The 14,751-nt window shown below is 42.2% G+C and overlaps 1 protein-coding gene across 2 annotated transcripts in view; it reads left to right on the forward strand.

Annotated features, from left to right (window-relative positions):
- TSPAN12 (tetraspanin 12) overlaps window positions 1–10,933 on the forward strand; it is a 44,472-nt gene extending 33,539 nt beyond the window's left edge. For both annotated transcript variants that reach the window (XM_068189890.1, XM_068189891.1), the window contains exons 7-8: window positions 4,012–4,155; window positions 9,389–10,933. In XM_068189890.1, the coding sequence (XP_068045991.1) occupies window positions 4,012–4,155; window positions 9,389–9,694 (450 nt within the window). In that variant the 3' untranslated portion in view covers window positions 9,695–10,933. The remainder of the gene's footprint in view (window positions 1–4,011; window positions 4,156–9,388) is intronic.
- The last annotated feature ends 3,818 nt before the right edge of the window (window positions 10,934–14,751 follow it).

The raw sequence follows: 14,751 nt of genomic DNA on the forward strand, positions 1-14,751 counted from the left end.
CTGTGTTCCCAAGGCTGTGGATCAAAGGACTCAGGGAATTCCTTACACGCAGGCCAGTTCTGGAGGACATTCAGGCAGAGAAAGGTAGCATCTTGTTTCTCCAAAGCATCTTTTCAGTCATGTCAAGTCCACATCCAATGCCAAACCAAATCTAATGCAGCTGCTTCACCCTTTTCTGTGTGAAAGCAGCTGCTGATGTGGGAGACTGGGCATTTGGCTTTAAATCTCAGGGTGTACTTTGCAGAGAAGAAGACAGGTTGTTGGTCCTGGTGGATTTTGTAGCCAATTACAGCTCATCTGCTTTGCAGCCAAACTTCTTATTTTTGTGGTTGATTCTTGTAGCGGTGCGTTTCAAGGGGGGGGACCCCACAGGAGTGTCCCCGGGGGGGCCCCCAAGGCTGCGAGTTCGCTGGTAGCAGCAGGCAGGCAAGGAGACTCCACACGGCTTCTGAGGGTGCTCATTAGATGAGGTTTATTGGGGTCCTACCCCCGGGAGGCAGCATGGTTTCTGAGGGAGAGGGGGGGAAAGGGGAGTGAGGGGGCAAAGGGGAGGGGGAGAGAGGGGCTGAGAGAGCACCAGCCAGGAGAGCTGGCAAAGAGAGAGAGAGAGAACTGTCCCCCCGGCACACTGAACAGGGAGATTCAAAGTGGGTACGGAACAGACTGGGCCAGTGGGATTACAGACACAGGATACTGCAGGGGAGGATCACAGGCTTAGAATAAACCATACATTTTCCAGGGGTGAGACAGAGCATACCATTTAACTAAATTATAACACCACAAATCACCCATTTTTGTTAGAAAAAAGATGAAGAGAATTATGATAATTAACAATTTAAAAATGAAGCAGTAATTACATAGTTTTACAGCATAAAATAAGTACAATTGCAGTGAGGATAAATTGAATACACTATAAACAATCCATTTGACTTCTTGTTTGCCTTTGGTGGGAGTTATTGTTCAGTTCTGAAAGGGTGTTAACACAGTACAAAGATAAAATGAGTATTTAATTGTAATAAACGGGGTCCAATTGTAAAATATGTGGGTCCATATTGCAGATTTTTAAGTGAATTTAAAGCATGGGCGAGTGCTTAAGGGGCTTCAGCCTTTGGCATTAAGCTCATATGAGAATTTTGGGATTGGCCTTTTCAGCGTGACTGGCCCAATGGTGTCTTACCTTTTCCAGCTGGCTTTTCGGACCACCACAACCCCCAGTTTTAGGCTATGGCATCGACTTCTGTTCCCCCTCTCAGGGACAGGAAAACACCTGGAGCCCCCTGGACTTCACACAGGTTTGTGGCCTCAGATTCTCACCCTTGGATCTGAGCTTTACCACTGCTTAATCACCTGGAGCCCCTCAGACTCCACACAGGTTTGTGGCCTCAGATCCTCACCCTTGGATCTGAGCTTTACCACTGCTTCCACCTTCCAACCGGTTTAACCCAGAAGACCCCCGTTTTAGGTCGTCCCCCCCTCCTTCCTTTTCCCTCCCGCCCGGATCTCCAGGGCCCATGGGAATGTGGAGGTAGGGGTTATTCAACACAAAAAATCGCAAAATACTTTCCCAGACACCATTTTAGGTTATCAGTCACCCTAGGAACCTACTGAGGACAGCATAAACCCAAAAGCAATTCTAGTCCAGCAGTCTATTACTATCTGAACACTCGCTCTTCAAGAAACAATTGAAAACTGCTTCTTTGTTGGATCTACCCTTGTGACCTGACAGGCCCCTGCTTTCTAAAACTGAAAACAGGATAGGCAATCTGCAATATGAACACACACTTAAACTAGAAAAGCGTAATTGTAAAAACTACTTCATGGGGACGGGAGGGAAATGGAGAGAAGACAGGTATGGGATAAGAATTATTAAAAGGTTAGAGGGTTTTAGGAGAAAAGTTCTAGCTTATGAGCTCTTTTCAGCTAGAAAAAGTGGATAGGGATTGGGAACTGGGGAGGTTACGGGGAGCCAGGGACTCTGCGAAAGAAAAATCTTTTTGGGGTACCCTGCGCCTTCGAGCGGTTTGCTCCCGGTGAACTACCCAAAATAAGGAAAAAAGGGGTATGGATTGCAGAGAAGGGTATCATCTTGCTCTTGGAATAACAGGAAAAGGAGATCATGAAGTACAATTTACAATTCAGCTAAATATACAAGCCTGTTAAAACTGGTATTACAAAATTATTTTAGCTTTGGGTTTTGGTTTCTCAGCTTCTTGCCCAATTCCAGCTCCCACCCTGTGGGATTTGGAAGGCAGAAGGTGAGAATTAGGAGCTGAAGGGGGGGGTTGGTTTATGAAAGACAGGGAAGGGGCGGAGCACAGGGAAGAAAGAGCAGGAAGAAAGGGATTAGGGAAAGACAAAGCAGAAGATGGTGCTGTGCCATGTGGCTGGAGCCATCTTGGCTGACACGTGGTCGTGGCTATGTTGGATACTCTTGGGGTTTTGTTTAGGGGAAGGCGGGTTAGGGATGAAGTTAGGGAGAAGGGGCAGCAAGGGAGGGAGAGAGTAAGACTGAGGAAGGAAGTCACAGAACTGAGGAAAGCAGTTTTAGGGGGTGCACTGCCTGGATCGTCTGGTGGCTTCCTCGTGGAAACTAGTGGGCTTTTGCCGCTGCTGTGGTCCAGGGCATCGGCTGCTTGGGCTCGGCACTCTGCACCACCTGCCCTCTCTGAAGGGTTTCCCCTGCTGCTGCCAGGCAGGGGCGGGGTGCGCTCCACGCGGCTTCTCTGGGTGCCGGGGCGCGCGCGTGCAGCGGCAGGGTCGCAGCGGGCCGGGGCCGCGCTGCGCGGGGCCACGCCGGCTGGTGGTGGTGGAATCACAGGGCATCTGCGCGGTGGTGACGGGGCTGCGCTGGGCCACGGCTGTGGCTCCGCGCGGCCACTCTGTGGTGCTGAAGTGGTGTTCTGTGGGGTACTGCGCTGTACCCGCGGGGCGGTGGCGGTCTCAGGGTCGCCGATCCTCGAGCCCCACGTTGGGTGCCATCTGTAGCGGTGCGTTTTGGGGTGGGACCCCCGGGGGGGCCCTCCAAGCTGCGAGTTCGCTGGTAGCAGCAGGCAGGCAAGGAGACTCCACACAGCTTCTGAGGGTGCTCATTAGATGAGGGTTTATTTGGGGTCCTACCCCCGGGAGGCAGCATGGTTTCTGAGGGAGAGGGGGGGAAAGGGGAGTGAGGGGGCAAAGGGGAGGGGGAGAGAGGGGCTGAGAGAGCACCAGCCAGGAGAGCTGGCAAAGAGAGAGAGAGAGAACTGTCCCCCCGGCACACTGAACAGGGAGATTCAAAGTGGGCGTGGAACAGATTGGGCCAGTGGGATTACAGACACAGGACACTGCAGGGGAGGATCACAGGCTTGGAATAAACCATACATTTTCCAGGGGTGAGACAGAGCATACCATTTAACTAAATTATAACACCACAGATTCTGTTGCAGTATTTATTTTAATGTGATGCCCTTCCCTTCCGTTTTCAATTTTCCTTTCAGTATTTGTGATTTCTATACATTTTTGCTTACTCTTTTAATTTTTTTTTCCTGTATTCAGGTAAATCTGTGCTTTTTCTGTTTTTAACAAATGTGTCTGTAGTTGTACCCTTGCAAGAATAGTCCTCACTAGTATGACCTTTTTCTGCTACTTCTTTCAGCCATGGGTATACTTGTTCATTAGTTGCCATTTTGACATGAAATTGTGTTAGTTCCTTGTAGTAAGGTTAGGAGAATCCAGAGATAGGACAATTTCTGTGAAGCATCCTTGGAGGAAGCAATTAGGATTTAAAGGACAGAGTAGTATTGTTGGCTGTTTCTGAACTATTCACTGGTCACTACATTACATTTTTCATGTTGCTTTTATGTCAAAGTACAGAAAAACAAGATACATGGAAGCACTCATAGATGTTTTTAGTTCTATGTAAATATTTTGAAAGTTGGTATTAGGAACTTCATTAGATTTTTTGATGACCTACTTAACCTGTTGAAGTGGTAGTATCATTATTCCTGATCTTGGATAATCCTTCCTTTGCAGTTTAAATGTTGTGGCGTGGTGTACTTCACAGACTGGCTGGAAATGACAGAATTGGACTGGCCACCTGACTCCTGTTGTGTCAGAGAGTTCCCAGGATGCTCTAAGCAGGCACATCATGAGGATCTCAGTGACCTTTATCAAGAGGTAAGGAGAAAAATATGAATATGTTGGAAGGTTTTTTTACATTCTTCCTGACCTAGTAATTTTACGAATTCATAATTTGCAGTGCAATAGAGAAATATTTTGTAGAGTAGTTGTTTATGGAAAGTGTTTATGGTGATTATTTGCTAATGCTGAAGCAGAGGGAGAAAAGAAGGAAGAACAAGCCCACCCACTTACCCTTACCTGGAAATGAGATTATTTAATGGCAATGCAGTTAAAACCTGAGATGTACTTAAAATTTGAAGTGTTTCTTTTATATTGGTTAGGTTGGAGTTAAAATTTTTTCCAATCCAAAAGTTAAAAATTAGATGTGACATAATGTCCAGGCTCCATCCCATCAAACTACCACAGGGTAAGTGGAAGAGTACTTTAGTGAATTGTACAGTGAAGGATGCTTTTGATAATTCCTTTGAAAGATGAGAGCTCTCTTGTTAACAGGAATCACGTCAGGAGGCAGGTAATTCGATTGTTGTACTCTGAGTATGTGTAGAAACTTGTTGTGAAAATATTCTTTCTACATTACAGTATGATCATTTAAAAAGAATTACAAAGAAAGCCTTAAAACAAGGGAAAGACCTGTTTGAACTTGAAGTGGATAAGGGAGGTCATCATGGTAGCAAGATATTACCGTTTTAGGGTGAAAATTATAAAAACAAGTAAATATGCTCTTTACTAAAACTCTGTTCTCACAAATATTGTCTAAAGTCACCTTTTTCTGAAAACTACTTGGTTAGGCACCAATTTTTTATGCTAGCAGATCTCTGAAGACCTATAATTGTACATTCAGTAACAGTAGAATGACCAGCAGTCCTAGTAGTCCAACAGAGGACAGAAAGCATGGCTCAATCACGTAGTTGTGAGGATCTGAGAAGAGGTGCATTCTTCATTGGATTGCTTTTAGAGTAATACAGGGTGCATAGGAAGGAAGATGAGCCTTAGGATCATGCTTTTAGATGCTGCAGCGTGAACACTTCTGCAGTGGATGGTGCAGCTCTGCAGTATGGAAGAGTACCCAAAGAACCATTTTATTTTCTCCCAGTCTCGGAGGATGTTTAAAACCCATTCTTACAAGAATCTGTTGCATGGCTCCTGTTAAGGAGCTATGGAGCAACACCTCTGAAGCAGAGGCGATTTGCTATATAAACAAGCCAAAATGAATATTGGCTATTGCCAGGAAACAGTCAAGTTTTGGGGAAATTGATTTGTGTGGTATTGACTATGAACAGAAATTATTTAATCTAATACGGACTTTCAGACATACATTTTAGGAGGCTGTGTGCCTCCTCTAGGAAGAGAGAAGATAGAGCTGCCAAAAGGCAGCCTCAGAAGGCCAGTCTGTGCTAGGAACCTTGAAGACAGTGACAGAGGTTGGGTTTTTTCCCACCAGCTACTTGTACATCCTCTCTTGCCTTCTGGCAAGGCTCATGGCACTGACGGCACTGGTTATGCTTTAGAAGAGTCAGTGCCTGAATGAGAAAGCCATTCAAGCTTCTTCTACCAGTCCCTTATTTATTTTGAAAAGCTAAAAATGGCGGCTCACTCTGCAATAATGGTTGCTTTTTGTAATACTGCTGCTACTGTTAATACCATACAGACAAGTCTGTAGAGAGCCTCCAAGGAGTATATGGAAGCTGTAGAACATTCATTTGCTCCCTGCCTGAAAAGGCAGTAATATGTAAGCAGTGTCACTCAGTGAAAAACTGCTCTTTGAGCACAGTAAGCTCAAAAAATTTCTGAGAAGCATTAGTCATTGGAATGTAGTGTCCAAAGTGCAAGGTTTTCTTGCGTCACCTCTTTTGCTAACATTTCATGCCCGTGCCATATTCCAGAAAAAAGTGCTTAAAGAACACGTCATATGGTCAAGTTCTTTTGATTCTATTTGGAGAAAATTAATAGTCAAAGATGATTGTTATGTAGGACATAAGGACTGTGTTAAGACCCACTTGATAAAAGAAAGGCTGCTTGGCTTTATTTCCAAAAGAAATCTGAAGGGCACTCTTATGGTTCTTCCCTTACTGTACCACAGAGCATTTTGGATGGATTCAGCACTAAGCAAAAATTTATTTTTGGTTCTCCACTGCAGAATCCATTCCAAAAAGGGAAGGCTGTGTTCGGTAGTATCAGCCACAAAAATACTTCATTTCTCTTTGAGATACGTACAGTATTCTGTTGGCAAAATGTTTCTTTTCATGGTGCTTGCCTGTGGGGTGTCTCACAGACTCTTACAGCATGCTTGCTAATAAGTTTATCGGTATTATGCAAAACCAGCTTACAGTTCCAAGACTAATCTGCCGAACTCCTGTCTTGGAGAACTAAAGGAAAAAAGCTTTTTTAGAAACAAATTCAAACCAAACTTGCATAGTCTGGTGGTTTGAGAGGGAGACTGATAAGATTAGCTTCGCTAGCCTAAAATTGGTTTATGTAAATATTTGGCAAGTCTATTCTGGTACTTCAGAAAAATTCTTTGTATTACTTCAGAAAACTGAAGTTTGGTTTGTCTGGGACTGATAAATGTAGCTTTTTTGTAGCTGTGCTGTGACTTTTTGCTGGGAACTCAGAACTTTCTGTAGTCTAAGTTGGAATCCTTCACAATTTAATTTTTGCAGAAAGGAGGGTGACTTACAGTTCTGCTTGAAAGTCCTTTTGGCAGGAATCATATTTTTCCATGCTGGATATTGAAAGCTATTTTTCAATTTATTGAATTGCTTTTATTCTGATGAATTTCACCTTTGCTGCATTTTCATGAACAGACCTTAGAAAGACCACGGTTTTGGGGGAAGTGTGAAGATGATGATGTGGCCTTTGGAGGTTTGTTGTGGTCTGAGGACAAGAGGAACTCTGCCCATCTTGTGATTGGGAGCTGCAGTGTAGATTGATTAGTGGGGATCTATGTCTTAAAAAAATTAAACTTGCATGTTCGATATTTTCTTTTGGTTTCTGGCATAATTTTGAGTATACTCAAAATTCACTTAAATTAATTTTGTTTTAATTTTGGTTTGTTTTAATATTTAATTTTGCAACATGCTTTAATATGCTTTTGGATATACCCAAAATTTTGGTGTACAAATGATTTGTTGAGTTTGCTGAGGGCTTATCTTTTCTGCTCAGTGAAGTGCCTTATTTCAGTTCAGATTTTTATTCTATGATGAAGTAAATCAGTAATATATGCTAAATAAGAAATACATTATTTTTTCTATTTCAAGACTGAAAATATAAAGCAAATGAATCAAGCCTTTAATCTGTAGCTTTGTAGGAATCTGAAGCCGATTCTCCTGAATGATTGCTGCAAAGTTTTATACTGTATTTGATTTGTCAACAAGAACTCCCCATTTAGTGACAAGCTTTTGCTGAGGGAAGTGTATTTATGTACTGTTTAATTACATGCTGCCAACTATGAAAGTGTCACATAAGCAGAAATAAAATGCATGAGTATGAAGTTAACAAGCTGTGTTTTCTCAGTTTTGAAACTGATTTTGAACATGTATTAGAGCAGAGCTCTAAGAACATCACTGAATAGAGGAAAACGGGCTACCTAGATTGGGCGTAATTTGTCTCAGTTATGTGTCTGTGTACTGCAGGAGATGTGCGCATTAATGTTATTGCTCTCTGTTAGTGGGTGTTTTCTCTAGGCAACAAATGAACTAAGTTTGAATATTGCTGTGGTAGAACATTTTTAAATTGTGACCAGCATGCACCTTCATCTCTTTAAGTTAAAAATATTAAAATGCAGCCAGTTTCTCTGTAATTAACAACAAATTTGGGAAGTGGTGTAGCTGCAACTGCCTTCCAGTTGAAGAAAAGAAGATGCCAACATGACAGTTTTTGTCCCCCTTTCAAGTCCAATTACATTGCTTTTGCTACAATGTTGCTTTTTTTTCTTTTGAAATTTCAAATAACACATACTTGCTCCTTTTTGTGTGTCTTTGCTGCTGTTTAGAAGATGAAACAGTGAAACGAGTAAAGACATCGAGATCCTGTAATTTATTCTGGTACAATTATCATAGAGTACATTAATTTTATTTAGATCCTAAATGAAAATCTGTTGACTACAAGTGTGAATTCTGTGTATGTGGCAAAAATTGGACCTTACATCAAATACTTTTAGGACTGTAGCATTTGAAATTGGCTTTGGGGAAATTGGCTTTGGGGCATTTTAGTGTGATTGAAAAGTGTTATTTATCATGTCCCGTCTTCAGATTCCATCACTTTGATTGATTGCTTTATTTTCTTAGAAAAGCTATAAGAAATATAAAGTGAGGATGTAAATGCCAAAAATAGCATTCTCAAGACAGTGCCCATTTTAATGGATTCCTGATGTCTTTGTCTGGGACCAGTGCCCATCCAGTTTGTTACTCTGAATTTCCCCTTGATATGTATGTTGCTTTGATAATTGTGCTGTGAAACCCTGCAAAGCTTAGAATAGAAAATAAGCATCATGCAGAGTAGCAGAGGCCCCTCTCTTCTTGGTTTTGTCATCTCTAAGACACACATCACCCTTACTGAGTTATGAGCATTGTAACTTGTGCTTGCACTGCTAGCCAGTAGTTCCCAAAGCTGATGCCTCTTTGTGGATCCATGCAGCCTTACAAGGGCTTGGGAGCTTTTCTGAAGCCTTATGTAGTAGTTAGTTGGCCATGTAAGCAAACTGTGGAGCCTACATTGAAGATTTGGAAAGAGCTAAATTCCATTTCTATGAACATCAGCTTACAATGTTTTAACATAGTTTCCATGGGATGTTTTCTGATGAGGTTATGCAGGTCGATAGATCTTTCCTACAATATAGTTTTTGCTTCAGAGTGTAGTATTTGTAGAAAAAGTCTAAAAGAGTTTAAAATAATTGACAACTTTGAAGATCTTCAATTTAAGGAGAGAAACAAGCCCATAAAAAGGACTTTAATGGCTTTTTAAACCTTCACAAAATCAGTTGAATTTCTTTAACAATTAGTGAGAGTTGATAGGAATTCAGATCAACTTTGAGTGATTTCTGAATTGAAAAGTAGCACAGATATCTTTCAATATAGTCTCTGCGTATGAGAAAACTTAAAGTTGGCATTATGGAAGCAGTTAAAAAGTAGGCAAAATAATTTTCAAAGGATTGTTTGAAGTGAGAGATTCTTGTGAGCCATAAAAGACAGCAGCGGGTAGGACGAGCTAAGCCTTGGAAACTGCAACCCAAATATTACTGACTGTTTTTTAATCTATTTTTGTTTCATAGGGATGCGGTAAAAAAATGTACACGTTCTTGAGGGGGACAAAGCAGTTGCAAGTGCTGAGATTCCTAGGAATCTCTATTGGAGTAATGCAGATCCTGGCTATGATCCTCACTATTACCTTGCTGTGGGCTCTGTACTATGACAGAAGGGATCCCAGATCAGATCAGATCATGGCACTGAAGAGTGATACCTCGCAGGAGCTGTCATGTCATTCCATGGAGCTACTGAAACCAAGCCTGACCAGGATCTTTGAACATACATCTATGGCAAACAGCTTTAATACACACTTTGAAATGGAAGAGCTGTAAGTGATGCAATGAATCTGTGAAGTCACAGAGGAGTTTTTGGTTTGTTGTTACTTCTGTTCTGTTCCATCAAATACAGCAGTCTTCTTATGTGTCAGAAACCAGCTAATGAATGGAAGTGAAGGAGACCAACAAAGAAAGATGAGCCTCTTCCCAACCTCGTAGTCATGTCCTCAGCTGTGAAACAGAGTTGATTCTGTGTGTTTGTTTTTTAAAAGGCACTCATTCAATTGGGCACAGTAATACTCGTTGTCACAAGTGTAAAACACTGACTCAGTCACAGATAGACTGAACCTGTAAGGAAGCATCAAGGGAAGGGAAGAGAAATACTCATCTTCTGAAGAAACAACTGTGCTTTGAGCAAACAAAATGTGACTTCATCTGAAATTGACTTTTAATAAGCCATTTGGAACATGTCTTTATCAGGGATCTGTGTATGTATAATTGTGTGTTTTCATGTGTGCATGGAAAGCAGAGCTAAAATTCAAGTTAATTCTTGGATTTAAAAATTTGCAAGATTTGTAAAAAGGGCGAGATTTTCTTTTTTCTAACAAAACCTTTATCTTAGTTTTTGTTCTTAAAGATATTCTAAAACTTCTATTTTTATCTAACATAATAGTTTTTTAGTTTAAAATATATTAAACAGGGATTGAAAACAAAACTATTGCTATGGACAATGGACTCTAGTTTTCTGGAGAATTCTTCTTTCAAACAGTTTGTTCTGTGGACTGTTTCTTAGTAAAAAGGAAGAAAACTTTAAACATTCTTTCCAAAATGGGAATCAATATGGGAGTAGCACATTTTTATAGATAAATCTTTTCTCCTGTCCATGATTCCCCTGAAACTAGAAACAAAAGACTGCAAGAAAAATGCTTACAGTTCTGGATGCTATTGCAATAATTTTCAAAGTACATGAGGAAAAATTTTACTTTGACTGCTTCATTAAGAGCTCTCTGGTAGCTTAAAATGCCAGCCAGAAACAGATTAAAATGTATTTATTGAGGTGGGGAAAGTGCATTTTACTGTATTTTTATGAACAATGTCTATGTCATAGGATTATTTTTTACAATTGGCCACGCTCTTGAAATATATATTTGTTCCACTGAGTATAGTAGTTTGTGGCAAATGGGCTTTTTACATAATATTACATTTTAAAAAATCGTTCATTTGTTTTGGAATTTGTAAAAGAAAAAAGAAAGCAAGGTGTGATTTGGTAGACAATAAACTTACTTTTCTCTTAAATTCCATAATGGCTTTTTTATTTTTAGTTCTAGAGTGGGAATGCTTTGGATGGGCATTGGAAGGGTCCTCCTGCTAGTGTGAATTAATTTGACTTGTCTTTACCCATTTAACTTTGTTGTGGAGAAACTACAGTGTTAGTGTAATTTTCTTTTTTTTTTAATTGCTTATGAGAAAACTTTTTAAGGACTTATAAAATTAAGCTCTTCAGTTGTGTGCGCTGTTTTCAGCAGTCTGCTTTGGGTATAATTATTTCAAGGGTACTATTGCAAGCAAGAGTACCTTTCTGCTTTTGTACTTCTATAGATGCTAATACTCATTTTGAGAGGTAAAAAGAAGATAAAAGGACAACTATCCCAAAATTTTGCTTGGAGTGTCTCTGTCTGGAATACTTTCTTATGCTCTGCTTGGGAAGCCTTGGCCCAGTGTTGCTGCACAGATAGGGCTGAGTTCCACCCCTCCCACTGCTCAGCCTGGGTAGCGATGCCTTAGCTAGGTGAGGTTCCTGCTAAGGAAGTTACAGTGCTAAGGAGCAGGTGTCTGACAAAGTAGGAGTGCAGATCAACTCCAGGCTTCACAGTGCTACTGGGACCAGTGGTGCTACATAGTGCATTGAGTCATCATTTGCCCCTGTTCAAAAACCAAAAAAAGTCCACACAAACCACAGATTATGGAATCTCGATTATGGATTACGTGTACACAGCTACATTTGGCAGCAAATTACTGCTGAATGTAGGGAATTTCACTTAAGTAATGTAAAAAAAGTAATGTAAAAATAAATATAAAATTCCCTTTTTCCAGGAACCTTAGTCCTTTAAGTTTTACCACAGGAGTGTCTGTGGAAGCTCCCTTAGCTGTGCTTCAAATATTCCTAGTTTTTCCATACAAGGATTGTTCAGACTATCATGGGGGATGCCTGTGTATCTCGTATCCAGGTTAGATCTCATCAGCAAGCAAAGCGAGGGGGAAGTGTTGGGATTTAGAGATACTTAGAGCCCAGGTCATTTGGTTTTAAGCTGTCTGTGTGCTGAGGAAGCACTGCCTTCAGGTCTAGTTAAGTTTCTTTAACAGCAGAGAGATTGCTTTGGGGAGGCCTGCTTTGACACAGAACCAACCTCCCAAAGCAGTGTTTATGGACAATGAACATTTGCAGTCAGGAAAACCTCACTTGGGCTTGGTTATCCAAATCCTGAGCCTGTCTACATTCTGGGAAAGAACATTTTTACTTTAAGTATTTAACCACATTTGCAGAAATAGGTCTCATCTGTAAATTGGAGCACTTCAAGAATTTTTTTCATTGACTGCTCAGGCTATGAGGTGCCTGTTTTTCTAGGGCTTCTTCAAAGAGTCTTAAAATTAATTGGCTAGGCTGCGGTAAGTCTGCTTTTTTCCTGTAGAGCTTTAGAATCTATGTAGGAGAGAGGTTGCTTGGCAAGACAGGAACATTTAGAGATACTTGAGGCAGTGAAAACTACTTCCTCTTATTTTTTTTTCCTCAGTTTTACAGGAGTACTTGGAGAAGGATGGTGTGATTTTTGTTCTCTGCAGCATGAAGTGTAATGAACTAAATATTTCTTGTTGCAGCAAACAACTACAGAGATGTTCCTTATCATTTTTCAAAGAGCACTCAAGGAGTGCAACTGTGTCAGAAAAAGGGGTCACTTCCTGCCAGCACCAAGTTTTGTCTTCAGCCCAATGACTGTACCAAGTCCATGGGACTGTGCCTGTTGCTGTGGGGCTGAGAATGCTTTTAGGAGGCAAAAATCACTATTTCTGGTCCTTGGATAAGGTATTGACTCATCTGCTAACAGGTTGTATGACAAAATTTTTGGAAGGAAAGAGCTATATTTTCTTCTTTATAGCTTTTCATTTTGTAAAAGCATATATGAATATAAGGGAATATATAAAGAATGAATAGTAAAAAAAGAGGCTGTTGGTCACAGCAATTGTATAGTTAAATGTGGTAGAGGAAGGGATTTATAAATAGCTTTTATAATTTTTATTGCGAAAGCATTGTATTTGGTCTCAGAGCATGGTGCTAATAATGCTAATGTTGCAAGCTCAATCCCCTGATGGGCCATTCACTTTAAGGGTTGGTCTTGGTCCTTGTGTGTCCCTTCCAGCTCAGAATATTCTGTGATTCTGTAAACTGTGCAGAAAAACAGATTATTATAGTCTTATGACATTGAAATACTAAGGGTTCGCATGGCATGGTAGTGGGGAGACTACAGGGTGATTTCTGTGAGAAGCTTCCCCTGTGTCTGAAAGAGCCAGGGCCAACCAGCTCCATCACGGACCCACTGCTGGCCAAGGCCAAGCCCTTCAGTGACAGGGGTAACACTCTGGGATAGCAATTTAAGAAGCAGAAAAAGTGGTTGCAGCAACAGCAAGTACAGCTGGAGAGAGGAATGAGAGGAACTGCTCTGCAGACACCAAAGTCAGTGAAGAATGAAGGGCAGGAGGTGCCCCAGGCACCAGAGCAGAGGTTCCCCTGCAGCCTCTGGTGCAGCCCATGGAGTAACAGGCTGTGTCCCCGAGGTCCGTGGTGGAGCAGAAATCCACCTGCAGCCTGTGGGGAGCCCCACACCAGAGCAGAGCAGGTGGGTGCCTGAAGGAAGCTGTGGCCTTGTGTGTTGGAGCAGGCACCTGTGGAGAGAGGAGCCCACACTGGAGCAGGTCTGAAGGCAGCTGTGTGTAACCCTGTGGGGGACCCACACTGGAGCAGTTCATGAAGAACTGCAGTCGATGGGAAGGACTCTCCTTTGAGAAGTTTGTGAAGAACATCTTGTGTGCCGGGTTGGTTCAGTTAGGGGTTTTAATAAATGTTAGTTAGGTTGGTTCTCTGCACCCTTATTTCCCCCTCACAATGGTTTGCTCCAAGCTGTGCTACAGGAGCTTTTACCTGTCAATCTTGTAACCATGCCCTTCTTCCTCACAGAAAGTTCTGTATCAATCACCCCACCTCTGTAATCCCATTTGTCCCAGAACGCTGTACACATCCGTTATGTTCCTGTAGATTGCCGTGGTCCGTGTCACTCCCCTGTTGTCTGTCCCCATTGGGCAAGGGGGGCTTCTGACCCTGTCTGCCCGCCCCCTATTTAACCTCCTGCTCCCTTTGTTCAAATCACCATTTTGCCCATGCGCACCTGGGAATGCTGCTGTGTCCACCGCGGCAGCCATGCAGGAAATAAACATTTCTCAGGCACGGGGCAGGGTGTGCCTTCTCTCTCCCTTTTTCTCCTCTCAGCGTGTGGCTACAAACGCGGCCAACCCACGCGGAGGCTCAGCCCTAGAGCCCCGCACCCACGCGGCAGCCCCAGTCTCGCCGAAAAGCAGTGCCGCTAGCCAGGCACCCCCAGCTGCCTGGGACCAGGGCAGAGAAAAACCAACGCTGCACCATCTCCCATGGAAGGGACCCCATACTGGAGCAGGTAAAGAGTGTGAGGAGCCCTTCCTGGGAGGAGGGAGCATCAGAAAACACATGATGAACTGACCACAGACTCCATTTTCTGTCTCCCTGCACCTCTGAGGAGGAGGAGGTAGGGTTCAGGAATAAAGCTGAGTTTGGAAAAAAGGGAAGGATGGGGGAAAGATGTTTTATTTTTTATTCCGCTGTTTGGATATGATTGGTAATAAATTGCACCAAGTGAAGTCTGTTTTTCCTATGACAGAAGTCAGTGAGTGATCTCTCCCTGCCTTTATCCCAACCCAAGATATATTGTTTTATTATATTTTCTCTTCCCTGCCCAGCTGAGAATGGACCTGATAGAGTGGCTTTGGTGGACATCTGGCATCCTGGCAGTGTTGTCAGCCCACCACAA

This window comes from Anomalospiza imberbis, chromosome 5, assembly GCF_031753505.1.
Source record: "Anomalospiza imberbis isolate Cuckoo-Finch-1a 21T00152 chromosome 5, ASM3175350v1, whole genome shotgun sequence".
Lineage (NCBI taxonomy): Eukaryota > Metazoa > Chordata > Aves > Passeriformes > Viduidae > Anomalospiza > Anomalospiza imberbis.